General features: G+C 37.9%; 1 protein-coding gene across 9 annotated transcripts in view; it reads left to right on the top strand.

Annotated features, from left to right (window-relative positions):
• Positions 1-13,863, top strand: part of slmapa (sarcolemma associated protein a) — a 57,489-nt gene that overhangs the window by 25,534 nt on the left and 18,092 nt on the right. For all 9 annotated transcript variants that reach the window (XM_008408376.3, XM_008408374.3, XM_008408375.3 and 6 more), the window contains 7 exons: positions 2,431-2,467; positions 8,325-8,387; positions 8,956-9,051; positions 9,321-9,392; positions 10,438-10,578; positions 11,790-11,927; positions 13,099-13,267. In XM_008408376.3, the coding sequence (XP_008406598.1) occupies positions 2,431-2,467; positions 8,325-8,387; positions 8,956-9,051; positions 9,321-9,392; positions 10,438-10,578; positions 11,790-11,927; positions 13,099-13,267 (716 nt within the window). The remainder of the gene's footprint in view (positions 1-2,430; positions 2,468-8,324; positions 8,388-8,955; positions 9,052-9,320; positions 9,393-10,437; positions 10,579-11,789; positions 11,928-13,098; positions 13,268-13,863) is intronic.

Below are 13,863 nucleotides of genomic sequence, written 5' to 3'. Positions count from 1 at the left end.
CTTTATTTATCCTCCAGAAGCATCTGGAACATGACATCACTGTTACTATATAACTAAGGTTGAAGCGATTATTGAAATGATTGTCCACTACTTAAGTAATCGATTAGTCATTAAGTCGAGCATACAGGCTCTAAAAAAGTCAATTTGCTGAAAGAACAACATGTTCAGAAGAGTAATTAAGCCAAGACTGTACAATATTTTGCATTTAAGATAAAAAATGTTCCTTGTCTGTTAATATTTTTTAACCAGAACTCATCAAGTGGCAGTTTTGGTTTCACTGGGATTAAATTCTGCAAAAATACAAAACAAAATATCTCCTATTAATCACCTTTTGCTATTCAATTATTGATTAATCAAATAATCACCAGATAATCTCTATACTGTATTAAGTCAAACAGGGCTGAGTGTTTCACATGTTGACGTTGGAAGTAGTTTTTAGCTGCTCCTTTGCTTCAAATGACCAAACGTTTGCTAAAGGAATTTGGTTATTGCGTTTTGGGCAATAAAATGTTTTTCTTATTTAATAATCTATTTGAATTGTACGTTCATCTTTTAATGCATTTTTATCATTGTTAAAAAACGTTTATGTGGAATTACTGCAGAATGTGGCTGTTTATCAGATTAATCGATTGTCATAATAATCTGCTACTAAAACATTAGTAGAACATTAACATTTTAAATGTTAAAATGGTTTTAATTGTCTTTGGCCTAATTTGTCGCGACGGGCCTACTTTCCGCTCAGATTTCCATTTTGACAGCAGGTCTGCGTTCAGACGCGTCTTCATGACGTTTCTCCTGCAGAATGCAACTTAAACTGGGCAGAGGGCTTCAGCAGCTGATTAGTCTAGGAAATTAAGCAATATAGCTTAAAAAACAAACTATAAGATCGCAGTTTAGCTTTTTTTAAAATATATTTTCAGGTGAATTCATTCTGGATATGTAGGAGAATGTTTGCATTTTTATCATAATCACTCGGTAGCTTTGAGATAAAACTCAACTTGCTTTAGTTTAAGTGATTCTCCTTTCCTACACATGTTAAGTAAAGTTAGTTAAATATTTGGTTCTTGCTGCTGTTCACACCCCTCCTGATTTATGTTAGTTACATATTACCAGAGTTACTGTATTTTGTCCAGAGTTCAGCCTTCATTCCTGAACTCAGACTCTTTTATAATCCTCAGCTCTTTAAACAACAAAACCTGAGCGTCCCTCCATTCCCTCTTTCATGGACGATAAATTGTCCCAGATGTTGTTGTGATAAATTATAATATTTTTGTTTTGAGACCATTTTCAAGTAGTATAATGTTAATGACATAAAAATGCAAGAACACATTCTGAAAGATCAGTAAACTTTAAATTCTACTGAATATTTAACACTGGAACTGGAAGACAATTTAGATATCAGTATAAATAAAACAGCAGAAACAACAAATAAAATTTAACTATGAAGTCTCTGTGAAATAAATTGTCCTTAACAAAACGCCCAGCAGAGACCGAAACACCAGACTAAAGAGTTTTATCAACCAGTTTTTGGTAGAAAGAGGGAAAAGAGAAGAACAAATGATACAAATGGAAACTCTTGAGCTCTTCTCAGTTGATCATTCGGGTGATTTATTGTGACAGGCCTAGTCATTGGGTGATTGGTCCATCACAGAACCATTCAAAGGGACACAAACACATTTCTGTTCAACCATGACGACAAAATCCAACATGGCTGCTGCACGAGAAACTAAAGATCCGTTTATTCTGACTGCTTCTAGCTCATTAAGTTGGTCAGGAAATGTATATCTTTTGTGTTAAAAGTTTAATTGTGTAGCTCCATAAACGGTAAGGTTGATTTCCACCGTCATCATCCTGAATTTCTGGTTTGAACGCAGATCATTGTGTGGTGAATCTCCAGAAATCATTTCTTTAGGTCTTTCTGTTTCGTTGGCGTTCTTGTAAATGCTGTAAATCAACGCTGGACTTTGCCTTCACTAAACTTTGTCAGACTAACGTCAGTCATCATTGATTTTGTGCGGATGTGTGTTGAAACTCCCGACCCGACCCGAGGCGTTTCTGTGTGAATGAAGCGGCGCATTCATCTCTGAGCTTCACGGCGTTTTAAGGGGAGCCTTCAGCTCAATGATGGTGTTTCAGTGATTCTGCATGGTCCAGAGCGTGAAGCGGCCCGTCAGCCCGAGGCCCGTTCGGCTCCTCTGTGTGCTCTATCCAAACATTTATCCAGACTCTGACCAATCCGTTACTCCAAAGCAAATCGGACATGATGCCTTCATTAGAGAAGGCGCTGTGATTTAACCACTTTACTACTGTTGTACTTTAGTTAAAAAAGGACCTTCAGAAAGTTTTTGTTCCCTTGTCGCTGTGGTTACTCCATGTGTCTTTACTTCCTGCTGTTTCCATGGTGTTAAACCTTTTTCTCTTCCTTTTCAGTGTCATCCAGACTCCATTACCACTACCTATAGACAAGGTAAGACCAGAAATCGCTGTTGTCCTGTCCCACGTGTTGTTTTATATTTAAACGTGAAGAAAGGGACCAGGACAAAGAAGCTAAATGTTTTTAGCATTAAACTTGTTCATCAATGGTGCTTGCTCTGATGTTTTGTGGATTAGGCACCTGATAGAGGAATGCAGGTCCTTTTCTTCACATTTTTCTCAGTATATGGTTGAATTTTCTGTCTGTTCACAAATACAATCTATTGTATTCAAATAAATATTTGGTTTGAACTGAGATTGATGCATCTGCAGGAAATAAAATTCCCTGTTACGTCAGCGGCCTGTTTGTAGTAAAACCAGTAGTTTAATGTTTTTCATCAGATTTATAATTTACATTATGTCTTTTGCCAGCGAGTCGTGGTCAATCAACAGCTAAACATCCACACCTAAAGGCTGATGGGGAAAAACACAAGGCTGCAGACAAACTCGGTCACTATTTTAAATAAAAATAAAGTACAAGACGGAAGAGTTTCTGGAGTTGTATTTGTGCAGACATCAGATGTAAAGTAGTGATTTGCATCTCTGTGCAAACATAATGAGTTAATTTTATTAATTTTAGATATTTTGCATCTTAGACAAAAAGCAGTAACTTGTGCCGTGTTCACATAGCAGGACATTGTGACCCACATTTTACTTTTTCACGACAATTCTGATCTTTTTATTCAAGAAAAAATGTAATTTGTGTCACTTCTATATGTGGAACTAAATCGGACGCATTTCTGGTCATTTTCTAAGCGTCTGCAGTTAAAACAGTCCTGTCGCTTTACATCCAGCTTTATAATGCGTCATAATTCTGCACCAGAAGGAGCCAGGCTCTGTAAATCTGGATGTAAGCTATGGCTAAAATAAGCACATTTACCTTTTTATTAGTTTACCTCATCTTGTCATGAGCTTATGACAATAATGTCTGAATAATTTCTGTGATGTCTGTGTTTTTCTTTTGTGCATGTAAACTGTTCACACAGGAGTCTTAATTGCCGTCGCATTTAATTATTAGCATGAACAACCATGCAAAAAATAAAAAAATCTAATTTCAGCAAAAATATTGGGACATAGCCATACTGCATCCAGTTATTTCAACATTTAGTTCCTTCATGTAGATTATATCAAAATAATCTCAAAAATATTTTTTTCTTTCATTTAAATTTGATTTAAGAGCAAAAGGAAAGCCTTGAAAAAAAAAAACTTATTTCTACTAAAATGAAACATCTGCCATTGAGTTATTAATGTATATGCAAAAATAATTTATAAAGTGGAACAACTTGCATTTACTGAATTAAACACCAACTCGGGTTTTAGAAAAAAAAGAGCAGAATGAAGAGTCAGCCGCTGGTGGTAAATATTTAACAAATTATATTTGGTTTTAAACCAAAATATATATCTTGTTCTCTTTTTCCAGAGAGAATGCTGAATGACTCAAAGTTGGGACTAAATGTTTTTAATTCGACCATGAAGCTTTTATTCTCTGTACTTCTGTTCTGAAATTACACTTCTTCAATTCCTCTCCACTTTAGTTTCGTCACGAGTCTCTATTAAATAAAAATGAAGCAGCTAAACGGGCACCACTGTCGGTCCACTGCATTCTTTAGTTTCTGCTAATAAAACAAGCTTTTCAAGCTGATTCTCCCAGCTCAGACAGACGACAAACTGCTCGTCTGCAAAACTCGACCAGCTTCCTATCAGCAGGATAATGCAGCCTTTCATAGGTTTGTTTTGTCGTCAGTGGCTGAACAGAAACAGTTAGCATCCTACAACAGTTACATAAAGCACCAATTTACAACACAAGGCAGTTTCCGAGACAAATCTAAGCCAATTTCACTCCAGGATTTTATGGATTTTCATTAGGAAATCAACTCTATGGCCCAAAGACGATGTGCAGACCTTGTTGTGTTTGGTAGCAGAAAAGAAAATGCATAAAAATAGCTCAACGCTTCTTTTTGTGATGACCCCACTCGCATTGAGGTTGGTAACACTTTGAAATGGAAAACGACCCAAACCTTTGGAGACAAGTTGAGTTTAGACAAGAAGTTACTAACAGCAACTTCTCGTATATATGCAGGTATATATAAAGATTTATGCATTCATTCATTCGCACCATAATTACATATATATATAAGGGCAGAATGATATAGCTGAAAACGTATCACAATATAAGCATTTATCAGTCAATATCAATAATTATTTATTAGTTTTTGTTTCAAATATCTGAATTACAGCCACACTGGGGGCGTGACTTTTCCTCTTTTAGCCGCAGTTTCACTCCACGCTGTTATTTTTTTAATTTCAAGCAGTTATGAGGCACAGTGGTGAAACATTAAACTGCTGCTGCGCCAGTTACTCAGCAGGTTGTTGCTAGGTAACCAAAGAGTGAGCGAGTTGCTAGGTAACCAAAGAGTGAGCGAGTTGCTAGGTAACCAAAGAGTGAGCGAGTTGCTAGGTAACCAAAGAGTGAGCGAGTTGCTAGGTAACCAAAGAGTGAGCAAGTTGCTAGGCAACCAAAGAGTGAGTGAGTTAGTTGATTCCACCAACCTTTCCTTGCTGGCAGTGAGAGGTTGACCAGCTGAAATCTTTCTCTTTCCTACATCTCCCAGAATGCTTTGCGGTTCAGTGACTATTCTACCTATGGAATATTCCATCAGATAGTATTTTCTATTGATATGTCTATCGCAATATATGTTTATCGATTTATTGTCCAGCCCTAATAAGTAGAGTTAAAATAACAGAGAAAGTGGAAATTAGAGAATAATAAAACAGATTTAATACGTTAGGAGTTTGGGTTTAACCTCCTTTCTTCCCATAATCTGAATCTGGCGGACCCTAAAATCCTGCATCACTCAGTGAAACGAGGCATTTCTTCTGATTTATAGTGGAATCAGCAGTCTGGCAGCTGGCCGTCGCTTCAAAGTACACCACTGTAATAAATCGGCAGGTTACTGCCGTGTGAAACGTGTGTGGCTTTCTGTTGCACACAGCTAAGCCTCCGCAGTATTCAGGGTTCTTCTGTACGAAGGTTTTCTGAGCCGTTTTCTGTTGCGTCACATTAAATGCATGACGTTGTGTGGACGGATAACGGTTCATTGTGTGTTAGAACAACGTGCGGCGTTGGCTGCTGCGTGTTCAGCAGCTGGGCCTCAGTGGAGCGCGGCTCAGGAATGCAGGCCGATGTGAGAGGAGCTGTGATTAGATTTGAACCTCTTTTCTGATATAATTAACTGTCCTGAGGCTGGATCTTTGCTTCCAGGGCACAAAAAAGAGAAAGTCAGTCGCAGGCACTCTCTCTCTCTCTTTTTTTGTTTTTTTCATCAATAAACTGGTTGATAAGTCTTCACTCTGGTGCTTTGGTCTCAACTAGCCCCTTTTAAAGGAAAGTTTTGTTTGCAGAAGCTTCATAAATTCATTTATTAGTTTAGTTTATTTATTTTGGATGTTTAAAATGTCTCCCAGTTGCAGTGTTAAATGTTCATTAGAATTTAAAGTTATTTTTGAGATTGTGCTCTTGCATTATTATGCCACTAACATTGTAAAACTCAAAAATGGTCTCAAGACAACAATATTATCGTTTATCGCAATAGATTCTGGGAGAACTTATCCATTAAATGACAGGCCTAGAAGTCCATGATTGTTTCTCAGCTGAATTAAGTTAATAAAATCCTAATGGGTCCAAAAACAACTTTTTCAATAGAGCTGCATTCATATTAAGATTTAATCTTTGTGCCTTAAATAATCACTTTCATGAGCAGCAGATTATAAAATCTCATATCTGAATGATTTTTCATTTGGACGACAAAAATGGTATTTTTTTTTCTTTGGCTATAGTGTTCTATAATTATGTTGCTTTTTTGATCTCGTGAAATGTAATTCTGTAATAAATGGGAAGCTAGGTGTCATTTACATATTTTAAGTAAATATTTAAAGCAATTCAGGTGGATCCTAATAAATGTCTGACTTTACAGAGGAAACCGACCCTATAATCATAACAAGTTTAGTTTTTCTGGGGTAAATTCACCCAAAACTCTGGTCGACTGCAGAACTTCTTTACATTTAAATATTATTTTAGAGACGCTCGCGCTGCTCAGAGTAAATCATTTATAAAGCAGGGCAGACAGACGCCACAGGTTGAACATCGGATCATTTATCATGTTTGTTCAAAGGAGTTTTTTATTGCTTAAGTGAGGAATAACTGCACATAAAATGCTTCGCTTCATTTTTTTTTTTTTTTGTCTACAACAGTAAAATCACTCCATTGTTTTTCCAGTTTGTCTCCCTCTCAGCTCACCGCTGCTGAACGCTGCCAAACAGCCCCTATATTAACATAACCAGTAGAGGTGTGCCGATCGATCGGTCACCGATCACAATCGGGCCGATTTCCGTGAAAAAGTGTATGATCGGTGATCGCCGGTCACGGTCTCTTGTTGCCGATCACACAAACCGATCACCTGCATCTCATTTCTCAGCCTGCCTGTGCAGCTGGTCTCCTCTTTCCTTCACTCTGTGCAAACGCGCAGCAGCAAACCCTAAGCGATGTGGAACTATAACGCACTGAGTGAATGGGGAAGTTTGCGTGTTGTGGCGGAAAATTGAAGCACCTGGGGTGAAGCAGGTCAAAATGCATCAACACAACGAAGCTAATACGACATAAAAACAATGCCATACTTGAGGAGTTTGGCTACATCGAGGCTCACTGCAGTAAAAAAGACATATGGAGGATCAGACAGCAGGTAAAGCAGCGCACAGCTACAAACACTCACCCGGATTAGCATGACGGTCAGAAAGCTAAACAAATAACCCGCAAAATTATTTAAGTCTTGGAGCTGCGATGTAAGACGCTGGTTCTGCTCTCGCTGTTGAACCGCTGCTACGCTACAGGTAGTAATATTTCGCAGATGGAGCGCTGCTTCTGCTCCACTTGGTAGTGACTCTCACACCGAACCTCTGCTTAAAGCTGCAGCATCTAACCTAAAAAATACATTTTACATACGTATTAAAACTTTCGCTGTCCTAACATGAGACAGATAATCTCTGAAAGAATAATCGATCTCCTCCCTGCTCTGCATAATTACTCCGCTCAGTCAGAAACAGCTAATCAGAACTAGCAGTAATCAGCTAGCCGCCATGCTAACAGGAAGGTTTCATTCAGTAACTCTGGATTGTTTATTGTAATGGATCCTGTATTTGCCTTTGAATGTTAAGTTTTATACTTGAATTTTTTTGGCAATGTTGAGAGGTTTTATTTTAACTTTTTGCATTATTTAGCCTCTTTAGAGCCTCCATATGTTTCAGTCTGTTAAAGATAATATCACTGATAGCAGGACAATTTGCACAATGCCTGTTTTGTTTAGTTTTCTTCTTGGAAAAAGTTATTAAAAACAAGTTTTTGTCTAAATTAAGGTGAATTCATGGTTCCTTTTTCCACATAATATAACCAGTAGTGCTTATGATTAAAAAAAATAATAATGTGATCGGTATCGGTGATCGGTATCGGCGATCGTCCCTCAGGGCGTGATCGGCAGAAAAAAACCTGATCGGTACATCACTAATAACCAGTTGTTTTTAATACAATGGGATGGCATTTACACGTTCCACTGAAAACATTTTTTCATTTGCGGTCTTGTTCCTCATACCGGTTCTGATGTTGAACCAACTCTGAGCTGGTTCCAGTGTAAAAATGGAATCATTTGGTTAAAAAGTGTCTTTCGGTGTGTTTACTTGCATCCTTGCATTGTGCTCATATGTTCTAGAACACAATGTTATATAATTATCCTCAGTTTTCCCTCTGGTCCGTCAAACAGATGAAGTATTGAGCTCTCCTGCTCTGTCTGTGGTTTATCTAGGTGGCAGCCAACACTCCCAGTATGTACTCTCAGGAACTGTTCCAGCTCTCCCAGTATCTACAGGTAAAACACTGACACCTTCTGGCTGTTCTGTGGCAGTACACCCAATGTTCTCCATTTAAATTAGGGTTTTTATAACCGTTTAGTTTGGCTTTAAAAGTATTAAATTACATGATGCCACTTTTATTGTTTCTGATTATTTTTCTTACATTTATTTCCTTTACTTTTATCTGTTGTTGAAGGCGTTCTGTGCTATTATATTGCCTTTTAGGAACATTGTGACTTTATTTTTGAAATGTTTAATAGCATTCTTATTTCAAGTTTTAACTGTAGTTTAAAGTTATAATAATAGTCTGGTCATGGCAGACAATGAAATATTACATCTGTGAAAATGGAGACAATACAATAACGATAAACAAAACATGTTTGTGTATATTTGGCATAATTTTAAAATAATATGCAACTTTTCGGTCATTGTAACTGTCTTATCACACTTTCAAATCTTAAAGACTATCTGAAAACGAAACTCAAAAGATGTCTTGATGTTTTCTGGAGTCATGCGTTGCATCGTAGCTCATCTAAAATCGTCGTTTGGAGGAGCAGCTGACTTGGAAAATGTCTGTTTCTGCAGGAGGCCTTACACAGAGAGCAGATGTTGGAGCAGAAGCTGGCCACTCTGCAGCGGCTCCTGTCCACCACCCAGGAGGCCTCAGAGAGCAGCTGGCAGGTCGGAGCCACTTCCACTGCATCTCTGAGTTTATTTATTTATTTGCAATGGAAGCACGTGGGTTAAGAGTTACAGTAGAACGAGCAATCTTATCTATCCTGTAAAAACTGCTTTTTTTAATTTTATGGTTGGATAACTTTGAATGAAAGCACACAGATAACATCAGGATTAGTTTGTCAGACATGTTTCGCAGTAAGTTTAAGACACAGAGGAAGTTGAAAAGTTTTCCTCTCATTTAAAGCACTTTCTGTGAAATCTGTCTCCATCAGGCTCTGATAGATGAGGACCGGCTGCTGTCCAGGCTGGAAGTGATGGGCAGTCAGCTACAGGCCTACTCCAAGGTAAGAGCAGCAACAATGACTGCCTAGGCCAAAAATAATGCATCCTGGTGATGAGTCTTTCGTTATAATCAGTTCATGGCTTTTTACTTTTAGACAGATTCACTGATTATATTTAGAAATCCAAGATCTTTTTTTATGCTGTGACAAAACTACAAGGCCCATAATGCACAGCAGCAAGCAGCTGTTTAGTTTGCTTAGAGGATTAAAGTCTAAAGGTTCTTCCAATGGATTGTTTGGACTATAATAATTGTTGACTATTATATTCCAAATGTAAATTTGAATTTTTCATACTAATACAATATTTAGACAGATGATGTTACTCCAAACACTAAAGGTCAGTTCAAAAGAGAGGAAAGGAGAAATAAGCAAATGCCAGTCCTGATACTGTGGTCGCAGGTTTTTACTAACATTATTGCCTTTGCATAATTTTTTTAAATATTGTTCAGCCTCAAAGTGGTGATGATCAGTCATGACATGGACTGTGTGCTCTGTGAAAGGAGCTGAATAAGAATTAAATCACCTGCCAGAGTCAAATAACAGAAGTGGACAAAGTCAGAATTGTAACTCGGTAATAATAAATCACGTCTTCAGATGTTACATTTCCTTCATGATTTAAAAAGATTTAGTAGAACCATAAACTTACATGTTTCTACCACATTACAGTTTGACAATAAGTCCCGTTTCTCCCACTATTTACAGTATGAACAACATACATAGTTAATTAAAAAAAAAAAAATAGGAAGCAAAGCAATTTAACTAGTAATGTTTGTGTTGTGGACCTCTGGAAGAATAGTTTCTGCTACAGCAGAGTCTAGTGGCGATCCATAAATAAACTGAATTATTAATTAATATTAATTATTAATCTGCATTATAATTATTGTCTATGACTCTTTCACTCAGTAGCTCCTATATAATATTACTTTAGATAATAAAAATGTCTGAAATAGAAGATAAAGCTTTAAAATTAACTTCACTCTAACAAACCAGGAAAGCTCTTCATTAAACTGATTTCTTGATTCTTCTGATCTTTTTAAAACTTTGTCAGTCGCAGACAGAGGAAGGGATCCGTAAGGAGCTCCTGGCTCTTCAGGAGGACAAACACAACTACGAGACCACAGCGAAGGAGTCGCTGAGGAGAGTCCTGCAGGAGAAGATCGAGGTGGTCAGGAAGCTCTCTGAGGTCGAGGTGGGTCACCAGGAGGTCGATTGTTGTTTCTTTAGGTCTGTAGCCGCTTGTTTCCTCTGGATAAATCAAGTGTTTATCTATCTATGTTGTTTATGCTGCAGTGCATTCTGGGTGGATGATGCATGCTAGGTGCTACTGAAGCTTGTTGAAATGGAAGGTCACACAGAAATTATGAAGGAAGATCAAGATGACTGTATTACATAAACTTATTTTTCCCTCAGTCCTAGGAGGGACCAAGGGGACCCCGAATGAGGGGTTGAGTTGTTTTTATTTTTCATGGCTTCAGGAGCTGAAGAGACTCATTCCTCCTTTGTCTGACCTTAACGTTTATATTCCACAGCGCTGAGCTAGGTTTGTGGGAGGGTTACCTGCTGCTAATGGCGGTAGCTCCTGCTAATGGCGGTAGCTCCTGCTAAAGTCATTAGCTCCTGCTGAAGGCGTTAGCTCCTGCTAATGGCTTTAGCTCCTGCTAAAGTCATTAGCTCCTGCTAATGGTGTTAGCTCCTGCTAATGGTGGTAGCTCCTGCTAATGGCGGTAGCTCCTGCTAAAGGCATTAGCTCCTGCTAATGACTTTAGCAGGAGCTAAAGGAGTGTTGACTTAGCTAAAGGAGTGTTGACTCCTGCTAATGCAGTAAATCGTTTATAACAAGCCATCTTGTATGTTTGTTTCAACAGATACTTTGTGTTCAGCGGCACATGAAAACTTTGAGTTAGTTTCTCAGTCCAGAGGTTTTGTGGGCTGCCCTCTATAACCTTGATTACTTTAGTTTATAGACTTGACTATAAACTACCCTGACGTATAAACATCGCCCTGACAAAAATGGCGGCCTCTATAAGTGAAAAATCTAATCAAGATGAACAACTTTTAAAATTTAAGTTTTATGTATCACAAATAACATCTAGGTTAACAGAAGTTGTTGACCTAAATTACAACATGTAATTAAAACAATTACATGTTGAACTGAATTATATTTAGGTCAACATGTTCAACTAGTTGGACATGTTGGATCCCTATAAATTAGGTGAACGGTTTTATGCAAAAACCTTTAAAATTGTGTTAATCAAGATACTCGGATGGAGAAAGTTGCTGTTTTTGTGACACACTGAGACATAAATTATGTAGAAGTTGAATCACCGCTGTGTCCGCTGAGCCGCGGCTGCTGCTCAGCTCGTTTTGAAAGCGAGTGTTGTTGTGTGTTTGGCGCCGCAGCGGTCGCTGAGCAACACGGAGGACGAGTGCACCCACCTGAAGGAGATGTCTGAGAGGGGCCAGGAGGAGCTGCAGGAGCTGGCCAACAAGTACAACGCTGCCGTCAACGAGATCAAGGAGCTCACCGACAAGATCAAGGTGACGCGCTCAGAAACTCTGAAGCAAACCACCGCCTTCCCCACGAATGGCCGACGCCGCTTCAATTACATCTGATTTCCGTTGTCAACTCTTTTTTTCTTGCTTTTCTGTCTAAAGATAAAATTAGAAGAAATTTTCAAAAAGTGACTTTTATTCAATCATACCAGCTTTGAGTTGTACAACGGAGTATTAGGGAGAATTTTTCATTAATTATGACAATTATAGTGATATTAGTAGAATAAAGACACAATTTTACTAGAAAAACATTTTGAAATTAGGAGAAAAAAAGTCGTTTTAATGAGGAAAAATGTTCTGGAGTCATCAGGATCTGCAGCTCAGTCTGATGATCTTTCTTTGGTATAAATTCATTTATTGCTGAATCAAATTCCTGCTACTGATAATAATGTGTTGAATATGAAGTATTATCTGTGAAGCTTATACCAAAGATTCACTTCATAAGATGGTCAACTTTCCTCATTAATGTTTTTATTTTTGGTGTTGGACTTCTTATAAAATTATTACTTTATTCTCTTAATGTTGTAACTTTATTCTCACGTAATTTTGACTCTTGTGTCATACGATTTTATTTTAGAAATGTTATAACTATAACTAGGATTATTTTAGTAATTGAGTAATTTCCTAATTATTTTGAAGTAATTGAATAAATAATTTGATAGAATGAAGTGTGGGTAACTTCTGCAATAACTGCAGTATTCATATCGGATATCAACATCGACCCAAATTTTTACAGATAAATTCTCTTGAGGAATTTTTGTAATTTCTCGAATCATTCAAGGAATATTTACAATCCTAATTATTACTTTATTCTCTTTGCTGAAAATAAAAAATCTTAGCCTGGTCTTTTACAAAGTTGAACTGAATTCAAAGTGTAAATGAGCAGAAGCTGTAAAACAAGATGGCCGCCATGGGAGTGCTGACCTCCCAGAACTATGGAAACAAGAGTGCATTCATGAAAAAAATGCTGGGTGGATGTCTTTTTTTTCCCAAAAGTTAGATATCCCAAAACTAAAAATTTGACTAATCTATGAAATCCCTACATTTTTTAAAATGTATTCAAACACCGCGCTCCTTCTCTGCTATCCTGGCTGGTTCCACATTCGTCCTGCTCACTTCCTGTCCCTTCACAGTCGGCCTTCTTGCGTCCTTGCAGGCGGCGGAGGGCAGGCAGGAGGAGCTGACGCTGCAGGGAGCGACGGAGAAGCGGGAGCTGGAGATGCGGATCGAAGAGATGGAGGAGAAGGAGCAAGTTCTCCAGGCCCGCATCGAGGCTCTGCAGGCCGACAACGACTTCACCAACGAGAGGCTGACCGCCCTGCAGGGTACACACACACACACACACACACACACACACACACACACACACACAGACAGAGAGCTATTGTTATTAGTTCATCACACCAACGTTCAGCGCCTGCTAAAGTATTCACACCTCTCGAAGGTCTTCATTGTTTCCTCAAACTTTACTGAATATCACCTGATTTTTATCCAAGTAGTGGAAGGAAAATCCTGCAGGAGTTTCAAGTTTTTTTGCTAATAAAAATTGTAAACGTTTATAAGGATGTGTCTGATCTAATGTGAGGGTAACTTAGGACAGAATCTGGTCAGACGATGGATAAAGCAGAAAACGGGAAATTACTGTGAACTAAACCTAAATCCAACTGAATCTGTTCAGACTTCAGTGATTTTGCAAAAATGATTAAGAACTTCACTCTCTTCAAACATAAACAAATCTGTAATATATGACAAAATTCACTTAAAGCAGGAAAGTTGGCTCTTAAATATGCACAATAATAAATGCATCTGTACTCACACTCACGGTGTTGATCATATTTTATTTATAGGATTGTGTTCGTGCAGAAGAATCTAACACAAATGCTTTAAAATTGAGATTATAAAGCAAACAGTAGAAAACATG

This window comes from Poecilia reticulata, chromosome 5 (genome assembly GCF_904066995.2).
Source record: "Poecilia reticulata chromosome 5, P_reticulata-male-v2, whole genome shotgun sequence".
Lineage (NCBI taxonomy): Eukaryota > Metazoa > Chordata > Actinopteri > Cyprinodontiformes > Poeciliidae > Poecilia > Poecilia reticulata.
This window is presented reverse-complemented; position numbering and strand designations above follow the sequence as displayed.